Source organism: Tachysurus fulvidraco, chromosome 11, assembly GCF_022655615.1.
Source record: "Tachysurus fulvidraco isolate hzauxx_2018 chromosome 11, HZAU_PFXX_2.0, whole genome shotgun sequence".
NCBI classification, from domain to species: Eukaryota; Metazoa; Chordata; class Actinopteri; order Siluriformes; family Bagridae; genus Tachysurus; species Tachysurus fulvidraco.
The window spans coordinates 19820162-19842373 of NC_062528.1; the positions used below are offsets into that span (position 1 = coordinate 19820162).

At 40.2% G+C, this 22212-nt stretch overlaps 1 protein-coding gene across 4 annotated transcripts in view; it reads right to left on the reverse strand.

Moving 5' to 3' along the window:
• Window positions 1-1043: 1043 nt before the first annotated feature.
• The window catches only part of pds5b (PDS5 cohesin associated factor B), a 50350-nt gene continuing 29181 nt past the window's right edge, over window positions 1044-22212 (reverse strand). For all 4 annotated transcript variants that reach the window (XM_027150715.2, XM_027150713.2, XM_027150714.2 and 1 more), the window contains 18 exons: window positions 22057-22172; window positions 21846-21951; window positions 21459-21619; window positions 21200-21323; window positions 20604-20762; window positions 17693-17761; window positions 16387-16523; window positions 15395-15518; window positions 14708-14912; window positions 12811-12925; window positions 12134-12266; window positions 11908-12027; window positions 11393-11455; window positions 9952-10094; window positions 6625-7083; window positions 6441-6539; window positions 5335-5449; window positions 1044-2250 (listed from right to left, as the gene is read on the reverse strand). In XM_027150715.2, the coding sequence (XP_027006516.1) occupies window positions 2215-2250; window positions 5335-5449; window positions 6441-6539; window positions 6625-7083; window positions 9952-10094; window positions 11393-11455; window positions 11908-12027; window positions 12134-12266; window positions 12811-12925; window positions 14708-14912; window positions 15395-15518; window positions 16387-16523; window positions 17693-17761; window positions 20604-20762; window positions 21200-21323; window positions 21459-21619; window positions 21846-21951; window positions 22057-22172 (2484 nt within the window). In that variant the 3' untranslated portion in view covers window positions 1044-2214. The remainder of the gene's footprint in view (window positions 2251-5334; window positions 5450-6440; window positions 6540-6624; window positions 7084-9951; window positions 10095-11392; window positions 11456-11907; window positions 12028-12133; window positions 12267-12810; window positions 12926-14707; window positions 14913-15394; window positions 15519-16386; window positions 16524-17692; window positions 17762-20603; window positions 20763-21199; window positions 21324-21458; window positions 21620-21845; window positions 21952-22056; window positions 22173-22212) is intronic.

Here is a 22212-nt window from a genome sequence, read left to right on the forward strand (position 1 = left end):
CATATCTCGCTGCTTGTCATTGGTTGGATAGAATCACGTGACGTCAAAGACAACAAATACACAAGGAACGAGACTTTTTGCCATGTTATTAATATAAATATGTATTTCTTTATTTATTTATTTTTGCCATGAATATAACATGAATATTTACGTTAATAACATGGTAAAAAATGTACTAAAAAAAACAAACAAACAAATAAATAATTATGTTAAATAACATGAATTCTCGATTCTGGTTGGCCAGAAGATGTTGATTAATTTTTAAGGGCTTTGTGCAACAGAAACTCTCCAAAAATGTGTAATTATTATTATTATTATTTTTTATCACCGTTGTGTTTATCATTTATGGAAGGAGTCTCCAGTGTCAGTGCTTTGTGAAGGTCAGAAGTCTCCAGGACACAATTTTTACTTTCCTGCTTATTGATAACATGACAAACTGCATTTGTGTCTTATTACCTTTAAGAAAACAAAGAGTTTAAACGTTTAACGTCCGAATAATAAAAAGTGTCTTTAAAATACACCACTTCCAGGTAGTAACAGTAATCCTCCTTCCTTCCATCCATCACTTCTTTAGTTGAGTATCTTTCTATAAACACAAACCTTATTCGTGTTTTAATGGCTGACTCTGGAACATCTTGAGTAATCATGAATTGCTCTTCACACCCAGTTTGGTGCAACGGCCAGGGTTCACAAACTTTCAGCCGTATATTCATAGACATGAAGTTAACATTCAGAGCAGCACGCAGCATAGGAATCCATTTTCCTTTTGAAAATGAAGAGACCGAGTTGAATATTAAACATAAAACGTGCTTGTTTTTCCCTCCTCACTAATAAATCGATGCACTCATGCCTATAACATCACTTTTTTAAGCAGCAGTGAATGAGAAAAAGATTTCCAATGCTGTGATTAAATGACTCATTTTTTCCATTTCAGCAACACCATAAATATCTCCAGGGGAACATCAAGACTTTCGCTGTTACACAGTGAACAAAACACGGAAATGTGACTCTCGCACAGATTAGTGGATCAGTAAACAAGTCAATTATTTAAAACAGAATATTTTATTGGTTCAGCAGACTGAAAAAGTGGGTCATTTTATTCTGCATGTGTTTATTCCGCAATGCACAGCCAATATTAAAACGGATTTGCTTTGTACCATACGTTCCTTTTACTAAACACTGATGAAAACAAATACTGGGCAGGAAAAGTTTACAAATACGTGATTTTTTTTTAATCATCAGACCAGTGTTTAATTTGTGTGTGTGTGTGTGTATATATGTATGTGTGTGTATATATGTGTGTGTGTGTATATATGTGTGTGTGTGTGTGTATGTATGTATGTGTGTGTGTGTATGTATGTATGTATGTGTGTGTGTATGTATGTGTATATATGTATGTGTATGTGTGTGTGTACGTGTGTGTATGTGTATATGTGTGTGTGTACGTGTGTGTATGTGTATATGTGTGTGTGTACGTGTGTGTATGTATGTATGTGTGTGTGTATATGTATGTGTATACGTGTGTGTGTGTGTGTATGTATGTGTGTGTGTATATGTGTGTACGTGTTTAATCTTTTTGCTTTCCTGCAGAGGCACATTTGCACATCCACATAATATGCACAAGAATTACACAAATGACAAGGGGTTAAAAAGGGAAAGAGTAAAACGACAAACACAGAGAAAAAACTAAACAAAACAAAACAAAAAAACAACCAAAAAAACGAATAAAAAATCCTCATGTCGCTCAGTACAGAATGATACAGAAAACACACTGGACAGATACAGCACTGCTAAAACTCACTTTGCCTTTAATACTTGAACAAATTCAGCCGATGCAACATCTTAAAATCCGGAAGGGTAAGAGCTATACAGTTTCCCTAAAGTGGACAGGATTTCAGGGTCAGGGGCAACAGAACAAACAATATTTACAGATTGTGTGTGTGTGTGTGTGTGTGTGTGTGTGTGTATGTGTGTGAGCCAAGCAATTTTTTTTCCCACATGGTCGGCACATATGACAATGCAAAACAAACCACGAGTCATGGTGGAGCGACACGGCAAAAGCTTACGGCAGGAAAGACGGGCAAAATACAGCTGAAGCAGGTGTATGGCTCTGAAAAAAAGTCCAAACGCTCCAGAAAAATTCCCTCTGATGTGTTCCAGGGCTATTCAAAGCTCTTAGACGGTGAAGGGAAAAAACGTCAGCTCTCAGCTCCCTCATCTGCGTTCTCGCCTTCCAGCCTTCCGTCGCACCTACACACAGCAAAACAAGCACTCAGCACAACACGCTACGGCAATTTACTCCAAATAAGACAGGCCTTGGAACCGACACGTGGTAAAAGCAGCTCTGGTACATTTCATTAAGCTGAAGCGAACAGAAAGAAGCGAGTTGGTCAGCTTTCGATATTAAAAACAAAAGAATTTACGAAGCTTTCTTCGCAGATTCTAAACCAATCAGTGTGTAAGCGTTAAAGAGTAACAAGGTGACTTCTATTTGAGGTTCTGGTAATAAACCTTACCAGCAAACATGCTTTAACTCTGGGGTTCATTTGCATCAGGTATGTTAAAGGTGGGGTCTCCGTTGTTTGAGAAATGCTTCAGAAAACTGAGTCGGGACGACAAACTAAACAAATACAAAACTAATGTGTAGCCAATGAGCAGAAAGGGGCGGGGCTTGTCGATATGCGGCGGAGAGAGTGTTCAGTGCGCATGTGTGACATTAGCAGAAAGCGGTTTTAACATTGACATGGAGGATAAAAACAAAGAAAGAAAGAGAAGAGAAGAAAGGCTTACGATAAGGCAAGAAGTAGGACGTGTTAATATAGGATCAGCTTTCCAGCGCTGGAGAGAACTGAAGGGGCAGGAAGTTGGCCACATATTCACAGATTGGAGTTTCCCGAGTCAATAACTCCTGAGCTAAACGCTGTTACTACACAAATAACACCTCTTTTCTATTGTAGTAATGTAGAGAGGCAGCTACAACCGCGTTTTGTGTAGTAACAGCGTTTACCTCAGGAGTTATCGACTCGGGAAACTCCGACCTGTGAATATGTGGCCGACTTTACTTAAGATGCTGAGGCGCTTTTTTCCTTGTCGATAGGTGAGTAACGTTGGTTTTGCTTTGTTACACAGAACTAATATATGCCTTTGTCCTTTACATGATTATGCTTGTGTGGCATTTTTGCTTGTTTGTTTATCTGCAATCGTATTGTTCTTCCTTTCAGCTATGACAGGGGTCGGCAACCCGCGGCTCCGGAACCGCAAGTGGCTCTTTCATCCCTCTGCTGCGGATCCTTGTAGATTTGGAAAATAAATATATAATTTAAATTTATTTTATTTTAGTTAGTTAATTAAGTAATTCTAAGATTATGATGCTCTTGTAACATTGAAATAAACAGTTTTTAATTTTTTTTGTTGCTCAAAATATGCGTGATAACTGCCAACTGCCGATAACACGCAGAAAAAACGTTTTGACTATTTATCATATATTTAATACGTCGGAGTGCCCAAAATGTATCAGTCCACACCGCTGTCTCTATGGAACCGGGCAGGAATCAGCGTGTCTCAGTTCTTAGTCGAGCCTGACACTTATCGGCCAATCAAAAAAAGAATCTACACAACAGCCAATCAGAAAATATCACTATCTGGGAAAGATTTAACACAACAACCAATGAAAAAATTTGGGGTTGCAGGGGGGTTGGAGATGTCACGCTTGCCTGTCTTCAGAACTTGAGAGCCCATGAATACGAAGAGGACTCAATTAGACATTGACATTTTATCTGAAAGTAACCTTCAACATGGCATCTTTTTTTTGTTGTTAAAGTTAGTTCAAACTGTTCAAAATATTTTTGTTTGCTTGCAGAAATAAAATTTCGTTTACTCGGTAGCAGTTCATTGATTTCCTAAATGCAACACACTACAGTTTTTGCTATACTTTCCATAAAGGTAAAAAACAATATATACAGTGTTATCTTCATTCTAGATGTCAAATGGGTTTTGTGGCTCTCTGTGTTTTTTTTTTTCTGTGGGAAACGGGTCCAAATGGCTCTGAGTGTTTACGGTTGCCGACTCTAGCTATGATAAAGACACAGGTCTTTCCATTAGTTGCCTGGGTTACGTATGTATGTGTGGGCGGAGCTATCGATACAGGGGTGGGACCCATTTGGGTTAGGGGCGTGTTTGTTTTGGTGATTTTATATGTCAACATTGGCTTTCAAACATCGGAGACCTCACCTTTAAGCCTTTTTAATTTCTGTTGCTGTATAAAAGAGTCAAAGGAATAAATTAAAGTCAAAATGAAAAGAAAAAAAAAATATTCTACGGCAATTTTTCTGAGGTGTAAATCCGCACAACATGATTTTGATTTTTAAGCCGATAATAAAATAATAATTTAATATTTTTGCTGAGCGATTCAAATAAGTTTCATAAAGCATTGATTCGGTATTTGATTCAGTATATGATTCGATTCATAAACCAGCAATTTGATATTGGAAGATATCCCTGGATCTACTATGATTTTTGTTTCTTATGTGTGTAATACAACACTGCACAAGCGACACCACGTGATTCAGTTTGTATAGAAACTATTATATACTAGTATACTATATTATATACTAGTATATTTGACAATAATACTGAATCAGCAATAATATGACTTCTATAAGCCAGTGATCTGATATCAAACTGAATCACCTAGAATACAATATAATTCGATTCTTGTGTCAAGATTTGAATAACGTATAAAACCCTTAACATACGTTTCGAGTCTGAAGCCTACGATCCTGCATGGAATCGACTCATAGCCGATTCAGTCGCACCCTCTTATGATTCGATTCGATTCACTCTTTCATTACAACACCGACTGTTAAGATACGATTCACGATTTGATTTTTATTTGATTCAGTAATTCATGAGTCACTTCTTACACCAGAGATTTGTTATATGATGACGCCACTGACTGTGACTCGATATAACAATACTACTGAATCATTTACAAAACCATACCATATGATTCGAGCCTTAAGAAACCCATCTGATACAACGGACAAACTGATTCTATTACAATGTGAACTGATATTTTATGCCGTGATCTTTGACGATTACTAAATTCGAAAGAATGTGTTCTATATGATATACGTTCAATATACCTCGGTGTTTGATTTTATACACCGACGGTTTACGCAAAGGTATTCTGTCTATTCTTATTTATAGTAATGAGGATAGATTTAGGATTTAGATTTTTTAACTGTATGAATATTATATGCTTATGGAAGCCACGGGAACACTTGTTACTCCTGTCATTTTAAGACGAGGCCAGTTTTCATCATGGAGGTTTACTTTAGGTGAGGATTCCTGCGAATCTTCTTCAGCTTCCTCGTCACTATGCTGCGACGTCTCCATCTCCTCCTCAGACTCGTCCTCTTGGCTCACTGCTGCACGGGATCTCCCACCTCTGCGACACGAGTAAAAAAACAAACAAACAAACAAACAAAAAAAAAACACCCAAGAATAAGTAAAAGTCCATCGTGTATTTACATCTGCATCGGTAACTACAGCTGATCAATGTGAACTGAGGTGAGTTATAACACCAAGCATTCAGTGACACTAGGACAAATGAACAGTTTACTGCGTATAATGGGCCTTTTTACACCCGGTCACTTCCTGTGTTGTTTCTGATCCGATAGCTATCTGATTTGTTAAAACTGTACCATTTACATTAGGCCATAAGGTCGCTACAAAAAACAGCTTTTATTGTTTGCTGCATTTTCGCTGGCAGCAGCGGAGCATTTTAAGACCCAACGAGACACCTGAGCCAGCGCTGGTGGGAAAACATATTTGTTTCTGGTGCGATGCACGACTCGCGAGTCACCTGCGAGTGACGTACTTCCGTTTGGGAGGAGTATAGCGCTGACGTATGTGGCTTGAACAACCACATGCATTTACACCTGTCCAGTTTCATCTGAAATGCGTCCCAGACCTCCTCCTGAAGGGGTTTGAACGATCGGGTTTGGGAGGGCATTTAGACCTGGTCTTTTTACCATCGGATAGCTATCTGATCACAGAAAACACATGAAGTCACCAGGTGTAAAAAACCCCAATAGTAACGACTGCTATTCACATACAATCCCCTGTAATACGCTGTATAATACGCAGATTACGTGAGCCGCTGTAGCGACCCTGAACAGGGAGCGGCCGAAACAACGACCCCACTATTGCAGCTGTTATAATGCAAGCGATAACAAGAACGAACCCTGAACCACAAATCTTCCAGAACATTAAATGTAACTAAATGATTCAATAGAAATCGTGATCATTGGATAATGGGTGCAGTATAATGGGAATAAAACACATCAAGAAAAAAGAAAGAAAAAAAAAAGTGTGATGTAGAGTGATGAATAAGTTCAGCTCTAAACAGCTGACAGAATTCAGGTGAAATTCAGTACCCTGCTTTTTTAGCTGCCGTTTGTGATTTCGGAGGTCGTCCTCTTCTTTTCTGTGGCGTAGACTCGACCGAATCGCTGGTGACGTCTGATATTTCCGTTCTGAGGATAATCACACGATTACGTTTGATTAGGACGCATCTGTTTATTTTAGTAAGTTTTAGAGATTACTAACATGAAAACTGACCTCGGTTTGCGTCCTCGTCTGCCTTTAGGTTTAACTTCCTCCGTATTTTCGCTGCCTCTATCTTCATCCTCATCTTCCTCCTCCGCGTCCTGCTCGTCGTTGTTGTCTTCGTCGGGAGGCGGCGCTGCCTTCCTGCGTCCTCTCCTCCCTTTAGTGGCGGCGGTCTCTTCTTTGGCGGAGGCTGATTTTGGAGGTCGTCCCCGACGCCCCTTCTTGGGCGGGCTGTTCTGCTCGTCTTCTGTCTCCATGGTGGTGTCCACCATGCTGCTGTCCTCCGTCCACTGCTCCTCTGTGTCGTCTGCTTTTTTACGGCCGCGTTTAGCTTTGGGCTCCGGGGCTTTGTCCTCCTGGCCAGATGCGGCTCCTCGCTTGCGCCCCCTGGTGGGCTTGTCTCCTTCAGAAGGGCTCTTCATGGAGATGTCCTCGTTCTCGCTATGGTCCACGTCAGCAGCGTCCAATCTGAGACAGGATTTTTTTTTAGAGATTAATAAAATGGAAGATTTTGATTTTATTGTTAAAATATCAGGTAATTTCTGGCTATCATGGGTCATTGTGTTTAATAATAATAATAATAATAATAATAATAACAGCACTAAGTGTAGCTGTAGACCAGAGAATTAAATATATACTTTATAGAATATAAAGTTTTTATACTAAATATTTTATTCTCTGTAATAATTTCTACAAACATTGTAAAAGCATGTAATACAATTTTCTGGCAAATCTGTCTGGTATTTTATATCGTTTAAAAAAAAGATCAGAAACACTTCAAAGCCCGGTTTTAAATAAATGAATGAATGAATAAATAAATAAATCAAAGCCTATGAGTTGGCTATTATAATGCAAACATGCAACATTTATTAAGGAAATCAAGTCGGGGAAATAAACGTGTATCTAGTATCCCGAATGTGGAACTAAAACACGGCCCTCTGGCCTGATTATACACGTCTGAGGACGGTAATGAATCGTATTATGCCGCGTTCAATTGGATCGCTGAAGAGCTTCCCGGTCTCCGAGCGCTCCTGCTTCGCTCTGTTGTTGTGAGCCCGGATGCAGCGAAGCTGTAATCATTACGGCCTTGTGATGCAAATGTATTTACTCCCCTATTCAGCTCAGTGTGAACCGTCTGCACCTCAGTCATGCACTCTGAAGTGTCTCGGAGCTTCTTTTCACTTGTGATTATAAACTAGATAAGACAAGATTATTTTTGTGTTGCTTTTAGAAAGCGTGACATCTGTACGGCAACGAAGAAAACTACAGAGACGAACGAACAGCTAATCCGGGTGCTGGGACGAGGACTGCCCGGTGCAATTAACCTTGCCATAATTGTCAAAATCATGAGGTAATTATATGCATTAACATGGTACTGGATGATGCTGACTTTATGTAGCTTTTATTATTTCTGCGGATGAAGCGTTGTGGGTTTTTTTTTTTTAATTCCTGGCATGAGAAATGCAGCATGTTGTTTTTTATCAGATGAAAATTCTCTTAGGTTTACAAACATGACACGACAATAATTTCTTTTCTTTTCCTTTCTCTGGTAGTTAAGAAATAAAAAAATATATAAAAATGTCTGCTGGGTAACTGAAAACAGGGATAAACAAATGTTGTTATTTCTTTTTTTTAATGCACAGCTGCAAGCAAAAAGCTTCTGCATGCTGATAAAGCAGACGTCTGCTTTTTTTTTTTTTTTTTTTTTACTTTTTTTTACTACTCCAAAAGATAATGAAACAATTTCTTCTTCTTTATGCAAAACAATATAAATGTATATGATTTTATAAATCAGAAATTTTTTTTTTTAAATGATCTTTTGCAGCATTGGGATTTGGAAAAGGTTAAAGTCTAATGCTAGCGCTCATATAGTGTTACTTCAGATGTCTCTAAGTGGTCCAATAAAAATAGTGTGTACTGTCTTTCAAATCCCAAAGAGTGCACAGAACATGGTCATGTGCTCAGGGTGTAAGGGATAGCGTGATGGTGTTACGCTTTTCTCTGTCAATCACGACGACACTAGCGACTCATGACCTGGGAGATGATGTATGTGGAAGAGGGCAGTTAGCGCTTGCCCTCTTGTGTCTGTCACGGTGCTCTGTAATGCAGCAGGACTGCCTTTAATGCACACAGTAACTGCCTTCATAGCTCATATATGGGGAAAACTGCCTAATGTACAGCAATGAAAGACATTCTAAATAAGCATCATGTGCTTCCGACACTGTGGAAAATGTTTGGAGAACAACGATTAAGGAAATACTGACTTATGTGTAGAGTCTGGTGTATAATTAATGAACATAATTAGCTCATAATAATTTTGAGTTCAATTACATTTGATGTCACTTTTTGGCCTGGTTAATTACTTTCTGGGCAAGCGCGCACACACACACACACACACACACACACACACACACACACACATGCACACACAAATACACGCACGTGCAAACACATGGGTGTACATGCACACACACGTGTATGCACACACACACAAGCACACAAGCATGCACACACACGCATGCGTACATGCACACACACACACAAGCAGACGCACTTTTTGACATCTGCCTTTACATGTAAATGAACTTTAAATCACATTCCATTCTTAATCCGTAGGGATTAATACGGAGCTGTCCTGACCTTTGCAGCTATAACAGCTTCGACTCTTCTGAAATTTTGATGATACTGATACAGGTGCTATATTTAATTCCCCTGTAAAATACACTAAAATATGATGCACATAGGGCGACATGGTGGCTTAGTAGTTAGCACGTTTGCCTCACACCTCCAGGGTTGGGGGTTCGATTCCCGCCTCCGCCTTGTGTGTGTGGAGTTTGCATGTTCTCCCCGTGCCTCGGGGGTTTCCTCCGGGTACTCCGGTTTCCTCCCCCGGTCCAAAGACATGCATGGTAGGTTGATTGGCATCTCTGGAAAATTGTCTGTAGTGTGTGAGTGTGTGAGTGAATGAGAGTGTGTGTGTGTGTGTGCCCTGTAATGGGTTGGCACTCCGTCCAGGGTGTATCCTGCCTCGATGCCCGATGACGCCCGAGATAGGCACAGGCTCCACGTGACCCGAGAAGTTCGGATAAGCGGTAGAAAATGAATGGATGAATGAATGACGCACATAAACCCAATGTCAATCATCTGCTCGGATCACAGACGCTCTTTTCTAAGCTATCCGGTCTAGCGTCTAAGAGATGATGTGATTTTTCTACACAGATTTCTTCAGTTCTGTGGAGGTTAAGTATTCAATCCTCCTCAGACATTATGATGGATTACAGCAGAACGTTCACACAACCGCACAAACTCGACGATGAGCGTCGCAGGCCTACATACCTTCCTTTGCTGCGGCCCGGCGAGCTGGGATTGGAGTTGCTGCTGGCGTTGCTGATGGTTTCCATGCGAGAGAGCTTAGTCTGCAGCTTGCCTGTAGCTGATAACGGTTTGTTCACGGCGCCGAGGACGTTCGCCGATTTAGGCTGGAAATGTGGAGGGAAAAAAAGGAGAGAGGAGAGGAATTGTAAAGAAATGCACCTTTCTGGAGCTTTTTATTTCACTGCACAAGGAACTAATCCATTCATGCAGTTAACTAATGAGCCAATCAGGAGGCAGCATCGCTGTGCCTTACATTATACAGATACAGTCTTCTTTAGATAACTGCATGTATGTGCTTGTGTTTCTCATAAATTACATGGGGAGTCTAACAGCTTATGCTAAAACACACACACACACACACACACACACACACACACACACACACACACACACACACACACGTCTAACACCTCTTCAATCTATACATCTGTCAGATCCACTACTCATCTTTTTTTCTACTTGGTATTTTTTAACTCTTTCCCCTCGTTTTCCCCTCTCTCACTCCATCTACCTCCCTTTCTCTTTCTCTCCATCTCTCTCTCTCTCACTCCATCTACCGCTCTTTCTCACTCCATCTACCTGCCTTTCTCTCTCACTCCATCTACCTGCCTTTCTCTTGCTCTCCATCTCTCTCTTTCTCACTCCATCTACCTGCCTTTCTCTCTCACTCCATCTACCTGCCTTTCTCTCTCTCTCTTTCTCGCTCCATCTACCTGCCTCTCTTTCTCTCCATCTCTCTCTCTCTCGCTCCATCTACCTCCCTTTCTTTCCATCTCTCTCACTCCATTTACCTGCCTTTCTCTTGCTCCCCATCTCTCTCTCTCACCCCATCTACCTGCCTCACTCTCTCGCTCCATCTACCTGCCTTTCTCTTGCTCTCCATCTCACTCTCACCCCATCTACCTGCCTTTCAATCTCACTCATCTCTCTCTTTCTCGCTCCATCTACCTGCCTCTCTTTCTCTCCATCTCTCTCTCTCCATCTACCTCCCTTTCTCTGTCTCTCCATCTCTCTTGCTCCATCTACCTGCCTTTCTCTTGCTCTCCATCTCTTTCTCTCTCTCACTCCATCTACCTCCCTTTCTCTCAATCTCTCTCGCTCCATCTACCTCCCTTTCTCTCTCTCTCCATCTCTATCTCTCTCACTCCATCTACCTCTCTTTCCATCTCTCTTCCCCCCAGCTCCCTGCCCCCCTCCCCCTCATAGTGTGGCCTATTGCTTACAGTTCATTATTGTGGATTATTCATTTCCTGAATGAAAGTTCTGTTTTGTTTCACAACGTGCGAATGTGTGTTTAAAACCTGCTGAAAAGAAAGGAACCATCCAACACACACACACACACACACACACACACACACACACACACACACACACACACACACACACACACACACACACGTACCTTCCCAGGGGTAAAAAATGACTTCATCTCAGGAGGAAGATAATTTTTTGTGTTGCTGAAATTCTGCAAGACAGACAAGAAGAAGGAAAGAGATTTAATGAGTTTGTAGCACAGCGACTCGACATAAACTTTATATTCCTCTCACACCACAGCAATCTGCTCACACTAATCAGACCCAGACCAGTCTTTTTGCTCTGCCATCATCTTATCCCTCTTCCTTCATAGTCTTCATAGTTAAAGCTTAAACAGGATTTTACAGGAAAAGCTTTAACCTCCGTCCGACCGACACGGAGAGCTACCGCTCGAGACGTCTTCGATAAATGCTGAATAAACATCTCTTTACTGAATGAGCAATTACACAGATTTGTTGTCGTCGCTATAGAAACTAAAATGAGTGATTTGCATCTGCTCTGCTGTCAGAGCTACAGTTACAGGAAAATGACCCGTGCTTGATTGTGATTGGCCAGAAGGTCATGGTATAGATCACATTAATGAAGGTGTTTGCTGTGTCGCACCTTATCGGGTTGGGTAAAGTAGCGTGCGGGCAGTACGGGGTCTTTGGGTGACTCCAGGCTGTATGTGGTACTCTTGGAGATGACGATGTTCATGGCCACATCGCAAACAGTGTAGAGTTTCTAACAAGAGAACAGAAGAATGATATTAAGGGACTTTTAGGACATGAACATATTAATGGGTCAGAACTGCTGGACTCGTGACCACAGGGGCGGTTAAAGCGCTCACCTCGTTTATCTTCGGGTCATCGGGACACTGGCCGTCTTTGGTCTGTTTGATGTTCTCTACCATTTTTCTTATGAATGCATGACTGTTGTTCTCGTTTTTTGACATTAGGATCTCCAAAATAAACCATAAAGCCCTGGAGATGAAAAGATTAGAAAGAAGCAGAGATGGAGAGAAAAGTCATTTTTCCAGCAATAAAGCCAGAGCACTCGCAAAATCAATCTCTCTCTCTTTTCTTCATTTTATGGCACATAGAAATCTGTAAAAGCCTGTGTCTCTCTCTCTCTCTCTCTCTCTCTCTCTCGCACACACAATCACTCTCTCTCTCTCGCACACACAATCACTCTCTCTCTCACACAACCACTCTCTCTCTCTCTAGCACACACAACCACTCTCTCTCTCTCCCACAATCACTCTCTCTCTCTCACACAATCACTCTCTCTCTCTCTGGCACACACAATCACTCTCTCTCTCTCTTTCTCTCTCTCTCACACACAACCTCTCTCTCTCTCTCTCTCTCTCTCTCACACACACACAATCACTCTCTCTCTCTCTCTCAAACCTCACACAACCACTCGCTCACACACAACCACTCGCTCACACACAACCACTCGCTCACACACAACCACTCGCTCACACACAACCACTCACTCACACACATGCACCTCCGTGTGACTCACTCTTTGATGTCTTTGAGCTGCTCTATGTCTTGTACTTTGACATAGTCCGGGTCGTGTGCCAGCAGGTGGATGGCGTATGGCACCACATATTCCGGGAGAAGGGAGATCAGCTTTTCTACAGGACACATACATTCAGTCTTACTATTATTATTATTCCTTCAGACATTGCCATGGAATCAGGATATTTTTCAGGGATGAGGATTTTCCACATTACACTGAAAGACCGATGTGCAGAGCGAATCACTAAAAGAGGCGTGTCCTGTATCATCCGTCCATGTTCCGTTACGACAACCTAATTAATCTGAATTAATTTAGTATGACAAAATGACAGGCCAAAACATCTGCCAAGAATTTCATTTGATAGGAAAGACATAGCAAAGTCGTTCGCCTCACTGACTCTGTCCTTTAAACACTACGTCCAAGTGGAAGTTGTTCCTCTTTTTATACACGTAATAATAATAATAATAATAATAATAATAATAATAATAATAATAATAAGCTAGTTTTTCTTTCTTAACAACATCAAGAGAGAGGGAGCAATTGTCTAATCTAAAAGATAACATTCACAAAACTATAAATGTTGAAAAAGCACAAAGTAATATTTGGAAAGCCACCATTAGGCCATCCTTAAAAATATTTTGGTTTGCGGAAACAGTTAAAAAAAAAAAAAGGTCAGTAGGTAGGTCTATATATATTTTATTTCATGTTTCAATGTAAAAAGAAAAAGTAGAATTTTGGTGATGGTGATTACGTAGGTATGACTTTAAACAATTAGCATATCGTGACGTCACTGACTGGATCTTCAGCCCGTGCCTTCGGGCGCATCATTACAAACCTTATTTTGATGCTGGACAGTTTTTCCAGAACTTCGTGCCAAGTTAAAGCGGTGTCGAGCTGTTTTAATGAACTTATTAGATGTATTATGGCGCCCGAACCCGTATGACTGTGAACGGTGACCGCAGACATTTTGTTTACTGCAGCCGCAGCCATCATTACCGAGCGCGAACCGTCGACTCTGACAGTGAATGAGAGAATGAGACGAAGCGAACGCACAGGCCGTAGTGTGACATCCGGTAACCGATAGTGTAAACATAGATGATGTCACGGGTTTTTATTTAAAAGAAAGAACGTAGCCTTCGTTTGTATGTAGGCCTAAGCGACTTATATATTTACAATACTTACTAAAATATAATTAATGTTATTTTATTGCTTTTGTATTAGTTGTTTGAAGAGTAAAAAAAAAATTGGTCTTAAAGCAAATTTACAACCGGCAAGTCGGTCGGACTTAAAGCAAAAAAAAAAAGAAAGAAAAAAGAATTGAGTCTGTCCTAAATTGACAGGGTCGGTCGGGTTACGGCATACAAGAATATTTTTAAGGATGGCCTCAGTATAAGAGGAATAAAACACTTCAGAATGTGCTGCTGGGGTCGTAAAAGCGACTCCCATTTGTTCCTCATAACTAAATCTTTGACTCCTCCTGTTTATCATTTAACCAACTCCTGACATGGGAGTAAATCTTCATCGTAATTAATGAAGCACCATGACTTGGACTGCTTTGTAAAGAAATCTATTATTAAAACAGCTGTACTGTTTTTTTAAAGCTTAGGTTTAAAAAGACGCATCATTTATTATTTATAACCTCTGTAATGAACGACATATATGAAGCTGTTGACGTAGGAGGAAAACTTTAACGATGAACAGCTATTCGATTGTGTAGAAAACAATAAAGCGTGTGTGGCGGCTCAGGTTATAACATGCAGTTTATTCGTGTGTGTGTGTGTGTTTAATTTGTTAAAATGTATTCTTATAATGAGGAGTTATAAAATGAGTTAGGGATGAGCTTATATAGGAGAGCGACCAGCACTCCCTGATGTACAGTGTGTGTCCGTGTCCTCACCGCTGACTGCAGCGTGCTGCTTAATGTACTCCCTGCGCAGGTTGATGTTTTTGACCAGGCACTGGCGAGCGTGAGCCCTGCGCTCCTTCACCGGGTCTTTGGCGCACAGAGCGAACACCGCCAGGTACTCCAGCGGCAGCCGCAGCCGACACAGGCCCTTGTGCAGCTTCTGAGCAAAAGCCTGACGCACCTGGTAACATTCATCCTAAGGACAGAGACGGTGCACTGACTGTTAATGCATGAATGAATGAATGAATGAATGAATGAATGAATGAGTTAAACACTAGCATGACAGAAAAGTGGTAAAGGCGTTGGAATAATGATCGGAAGGTTGTGAGTTTGAATCCCAAATCTACCAAGCGACCGCTACTGGATCGCAGAGCAAGGCGGGTTATATATATATTACAGAGAGAGAGAGAGAGAGAGAGAGAGAGAGACAGACATATGTCGCTCTGGATAAGGGCGTCTGCCAAACACTGTAAATGTAAAATGACTTTAAGACGTGAAGGACGACATCAAGCTGTCTTCAAATGCAGCGAGCCTTAAGCGAAAGCAAGAGCGGGACTGACAGAACGATCCAGCACGGCTCTTTGATACGGAGCACATCCTGCACCGGCTCTCGTCATTAAAACAGATCAGGCTGGGTAATAAAGGTGTACTTGTAATGAAGCGGTGTTCGAGGCTTACGTTGATGACAAGAGCACAAAGCTGGTACTGTTCCAAGGTGATGATCTCATGGTAGCAAGGCTCCTGAGCCAGACGCAGCACTGCGCAGCCCGCCGCCAGACGCAGACGCGACATGTCCGGTTTCCTGGACGACCACAGGATAAAATCATCAAATTCAAACAAAAGACAGTTCATTCTATTAATTCTACTGTATCTAGTTATATTTCTTATACACCTCATTACGGAAGTTTCTTTAACGTTTATGGAAGGAGTCTACGGTAGAGGTCTTCACGGGTCCACTTAGATCTGAAAACCCGAAGCTTGACCCGAGCAGGTTCGGGTCTAAAAGTTTCACGTGTGTCTCGGACACGGGTCGGGTACAATAAAAGCGGCATCGGGTCTCGGGTAATTTAAAATGATTGTGTTTTTATCGAACGGACCTGAGAAGACCCGGACTACTGTATCTCGTGTGTGTGCATCGACTCGAGTCCTTTTCCAACCTCTCCTCTGTTTGCCAAGACCGCTTGTGACATGTGGCTGGTGACGTGGGGCTGGCGGTGAGCTAATTCTCGTTGAAACAGACCTGTCAATCAATTTTGAATCCACTCTGTTGCGATTACTTTAGTGTAGAGTTATGCAACATTCGGGTCCAGTCGGGTTAAAAAAAATCGGGTCGGACTCGGGTTTTTCTCGGGTCTGGTCTTTCTTAAAAAAAAAAAATTATGCACGTCAGGTTCGGGTAAAAAGTGATTCGGGTGACTTCGGGTCCGGTACATTTCTTTAGACCCGAGAAGACCTCTAGTCCACGGTGTTGTCTAAGGCTCACGGTTTTGCTATTTCAAATTAGGATGTTATTTATTTTTATTTTTTTGCATTACCGTATAAGCAACTGTTTATAGGCGCGATTTGTCATTTGATTGGTTAATTTGTCGCAGCAAAGAAACGTTTCGCTCCTCTCTCATTAGCCGACCGTATCGACGCGGTGTCGGCCCTCCTGAGTTTGAAGCGCTTACCCCATCTTGCCCTGCTCGGTCAGATCTCCATCACTGTTCAGTATAGCGGTGAGCATCCTCAGCGTGGAGTTTCCCGACTTGCTCTGGTTATTCTTCACGCCGAGCAGCCACCTCACCATCAGCTTAATGCCCTGAATCTGAAAAGAAGATTGAACAGAACAGACACATCTGATAAAGCGAGAGATATTTATTTAGAGCCGGGAGAAAGAAAACAGCGATTTATCAAAGTCATGAAGCGGTGCACTCTGGGGCTGGAACGACGGTGTGAGATAATAACAACGTCTGCAGCAATCTGTGTCTCGAGCTCACGCCGTGACACGGAAAATGCTCAAAACCCAAAACGATATCAGCCGATCGCATCGTCTACAGGGATTGTGTGTCTTTTTTGGGTTGTTTATAATCCATTAGGCCATCCTTAAAAATATTTTGGTTTGCATTAACATTAAAAAAAAAAAAAAAAAAAAAAAAGGTAGGTAGGTGTCTCTCTCTCTCTCTCTATAATATAAATATATATATATATATATATATATATATATATATATATATATATATATACACACACACACACACACACGTATATTACGTATGACTTTAAACAATTAGCATATCGTGACGTCACTGACTGGGTCTTCAACCCGTGCCTTCGGGCGCATCATTACAAACCTTATTTTGATGCTGGACAGTTTTTCCAGAACTTCGTGCCAAGTTAAAGCGGTGTCGAGCTGTTTTAATGAACTTATTAGATGTATTATGGCGCCCGAACCCGTATGACTGTGAACGGTGACCGCAGACATTTTGTTTACTGCAGCCGCAGCCATCATTACCGAGCGCGAACCGTCGACTCTGACAGTGAATGAGAGAATGAGACGAAGCGAACGCACAGGCCGTAGTGTGACATCCGGTAACCGATAGTGTAAGCATAGATGATGTCACGGGTTTTTATTTAAAAGACAGAATGTAGCCTTCGTTTGTATGTAGGCCTAGGCCGTTTATGTATTGTAAATATGTATTGTAAATACATAACCGGCCTAGGCCTACATACAAACGAAGGCTACGTTATTATTATTTTATTGCTTTTGTATTAGTTGTTTGAAGAGAAAAAAAAAAGTCGGTCTTAACGCAAAAAAAATAAAAAATTTGAGTCTGTCCTAAATTGAAAGGGTTGGTCAGGGTACGGCAAACAGGAATATTTTTAAGGATGGCCTAAATGATTTTTTTTTTTTTTTTTTTTTTAAACACTCTGCTTTCTCTGGAGGATCCCAACTATGCATTTTGCAGATTAGAAGGTGTAACTGTGTAACTTTACCTTTGCCAGTGTTTCAGGGGAAACTTCATCATCTGGAACCCAGAGCTTGGTAGTTTTCTTGCCAGGAATCTTTGAGACAGAGATGAAGGGAAAAAAAATAAAAATACATAAATAAAAAAAAACCTCAGATAAAAGAAAAAAAAATCAACTGGCATTCAAAAGCAGGGTCTGTGTGCCAACAAGCAGAGCGAGAAGATTTACCATTGTTTATTCCAGGCATCTCATCAACTTTTTTTAAAGAGCGGTTTAATTCTCTACATGAGTAGCACTATGCAAATTCTAGCGTCAGAATATATATAAATACTAAGATCGAGTCCAGAGGGATGTGAAACATCTGTAAATCTGTGCGACGTGACAAAAATTATTACCGTTGCGATTTATAACGTGTGAGATCGCAGGCATCGTTAGATCTTTGCGTAAACTTTTTTTCTGAATAAAAACCGATTGGGACGAATTTTGTCCGGGTCAAAAGTCACCCGTTTGATGATATTAATGTTTTTTTTTTTTTTACAAAGAGTGATTTGCATTAGCTTTAAAATCGTTCGTGTTTGCAGACGCATTATTGAGAGCTGTTTTTCACAGCCAGTGACTGCGGTAATTCAATTCAAGATTATTTGTATAGCGCTTTTTACAACTGATGTTGTCTCAAAGCAGCTTTACAGAACATAAACATAGAACAAAAGGTTAATATAAAGAATAATATAAAGATTAATATAGAGTACAAAATTCAAGATTATTATTCGATATATTTAGTTCACAATGTGTATGTATTTATCCCCAATGAGCAAGTCTGAGGTGACTCAGGCAGCAGTGGTGAGGAAAAACTCCCTTAGATGGTGAAGGAAGAAACCTTGAGAGGAACCGGACTCAAAGGGGAACCTCATCCTCATATGGGTGACAATGGAGGGTGTGATTATAAATATACAGTCTGACAAATGTTGTATAGATGCAGTAATCTTTTGTTTCTCATGCTCCTGTTGGTGTTTTTTATATAAATTATTTTTTATAACTCAATACATACAACTCAATATATGTACACTAAGGTCTTTATTATAGTATTATAGTTTGTTACACAAATTTAACCATCACTTATTATTAAACGTGATCTATCATCTATACTGTTTGGGATTGGGATAAAGACAAATAAGTGTACAGGATTTTATGTATTATTAAGTTCTACAGTAATATCCTAGGTCTATTTGACCCCAACAGCACCAAAGGGTCCAAAAAGTGAACATTACCCTCAGGGTTAATTTAATATTTCTGAGGTAATTATTCCTTAATTCCTAAATCAAGTTGAATTAAATCTCACAATACACCTTGTGATAAGATATTTTTGTGACATAAATCTAAATATTAAGATGTATAAGAATTAATTTAAATATCTCTTTACGAACTACATAAAATATTCCATCAGGCTGCACTTTTCTCCAGGGTATGTATATAAACCCCATGTATATAAACCCCATGTATATAAACCCCATATATATATATATAAACCCCATATATATAAACCCCAAGTATATATAAACCCCATATATATATATAAACCCCATGTATATATAAACCCCATGTATATATATAAACCCCATGTATATATAAACCCCATATATATATATAAACCCCATGTATATATAAACCCCATGTATATATATAAACCCCATATATATATATAAACCCCATGTATATATAAACCCCATGTATATATAAACCCCATATATATATAAACCCCATGTATATAAACCCCATGTATGTAAACCCCATGTATATATATATATATATATATATATATATAAACCCCATGAATGTAAACCCCATGTATATAAACCCCATATATATATAAACCCCATGTATATAAACCTCATGTATATAAACCCCATGTATATATGTATATATATATATATATATATATATATATATATATATATATATATATATATATATAAACCCCATGTATGTAAACCCCATGTATGTAAACCCCATATATATATAAACCCCATGTATGTAAACCCCATATATATATAAACCCCATGTATATATAAACCCCATGTATATATAAACCCCATGTATGTAAACCCCATGTATATATATATAAACCCCATGTATATAAACCCCATGTATACAAACCCCATAAATATATAAACCCCATGTATATAAACCCCATATATATAAACCACATGTATATAAACCTCATGTATATAAACCCCATATATATATAAACACCATGTATGTAAACCCCATGTATATAAACCCCATATATATATATATATATATATATATATATATATATATATATATATATATAAATAAACCACATGTATATAAACCTCATGTATATAAACCCCATATATATATAAACCCCATGTATATAAACCCCATATATATAAACCCCATGTATATAAACACCATGTATATATAAACCCCATATATATAAACCCCATGTATATAAACCCCATATATGTAAACCCCATGTATATAAACCCCATATATATAAACCTCATGTATATAAACCACACTTTATATTTTTCTTTCTTTGTTCTGCCTTAAACTCAGAGAAATAAATATTCTTCATAGAAAGAGCCGGAACGTATGAAAGCATTACGTATGGCTCAGAAAAAGCACTTAGTTTTATCCATCAGTCTGCATTAATTGCATTGTTAAAAATGAACAAACGTATAAATAATCGAGGGAAGAAATGAACTATGCGGATAATAAAAGCGATCGTGTACGTTTATTACTATTTAACGGCGGTATTTATTACAGCACACTTTCTGTTAATCGAATCTAAGTGCAGGTTTTTGTTTGATTTGTTAGTGGTGATGTGGGATTTTAGCTAAAATAGTTTGGATCTTTCTGGATGAAGAGCCTGATTGTGTTTGTATTTAATAAGCTTCTGCTCGTTTTTACTCACCCTGTCGTTCATCAGCAGATCTTTCACGATGAAGTTGGCCACCAGAGATTTAAGCGGCCCGGCGAACTGCTCGGGTGCCAGCATGGCCAAGTGACCCAGTGTGGTGAGAGGAGTGATCAGCTGCTCCATGTTCTCCGTGTCAAGACTTTTATGCAGAGGCTATGACCGAGGAAAGGTATTCGTTTTACTGTAAAGGCTGGTATTAAGAGAGACGCGAGATTTGACGGAAGTTCGTAAACAAATGATGGCTAAAGAAGGTTCGCTGCGATACAATTTTCATATTCTGTAAAGTCAGATTCGACTCGTTTTTCCCCAGAAGTGTTACGCGAGCTGTGAAATGTTTCTCGGGGACAGGCTGAATGATTCAGCGATGAAACTACAGCAGAACTACAACAGCACTAGACAATAGACAGATAATCACTTACCAGGATACGTTTAACACCCCAGTGCAGAGTAACACAGTACAATATTTGTTGGAGCGTCGCGACAACACGCACTCAGCCAAAACCTTTGATTCGTGTGTGTGTGTGTGTGTGTGTGGAATAGGAGTAAAATGATCGTAGAAAATACTTAATTGACTTAATTATAATCTTCACCTCAAAAATCTGTGCAAAGTGGGTGTCTCTGTTGGAGAACATAGCGTGGATGCACCGGATGGCGTACTTGGCCTGGCGCGGCGGTCCCTTCTTGGCTTTCTGTTGTAGTACCGGTAAAAGAATCCTAGAGGGAAAAAAAAATACATAAATAAAATAAATACTTCATGACTGCATGATAGCGGTAGACGGTGTGTCCCGGAAATACAAGAGCGAACAGATTGTACGTTCAGCACGAATAAAAACCAAGCAGCACACTCACGATTTGATGTGAGGGAAGCTCTCCTCCAGTTTTCCGCCGGTGTTTTTAAAGATCTGCAGCGCCGCCTCGGCCACCTTTTCGTCGTCCATTTTCAGACAGCCGAGCAGAGACTCGAACGTCTCGGCCGAGTGGAAGGACACGGGGTGAGTGAAAGACAGAACCTGGGGACACGGCACACTCGTTAGACTCTTTTGGAGTAAGATGATCGTATACAAACTTCTCCACTGAGCCAATCGGACTGCTAGAGAAGAAGTGGTGTAGAAAATAAAAAGGATTCACACTCGTGAAAATCGGGAACATTTCCATCTAGAATTATTAATCGTGTAATTATAACGAGGTGAGATGATTCTCGACCGCGCCGTCATGTGGAACTTAACCCAGAGATACCTTGAGCAGCTCCAGCCCTGCCCTGATGGCCTGCTCAGTAGGCACGCCTTCGTCGTCGTCGTCCGCGGTCCCTTCTATGGACTTGTTCACTTGTTTTATAAGCGCACTATAGGACAGGGAGGGAGATGAACAATCAGACACAGAAAGAAAGAACAAGCCCAGATGAACAGACATGACGATCGGCGTCGGTGTCGGCGATAGCGTACGCCACCTGATTGACTCCGTGTCGATATGGACAGGAGCGATTCTCTCCAATAAGAACTTCACCATCTCTAGGAAAGGGTTGCTGGGTTGTTTGGGGCTGCCCAGTTTTTTTGTGATCTCTTTCTGTGGAAACCGACATGAAGGCAAGTCTTCGGTTAGAACA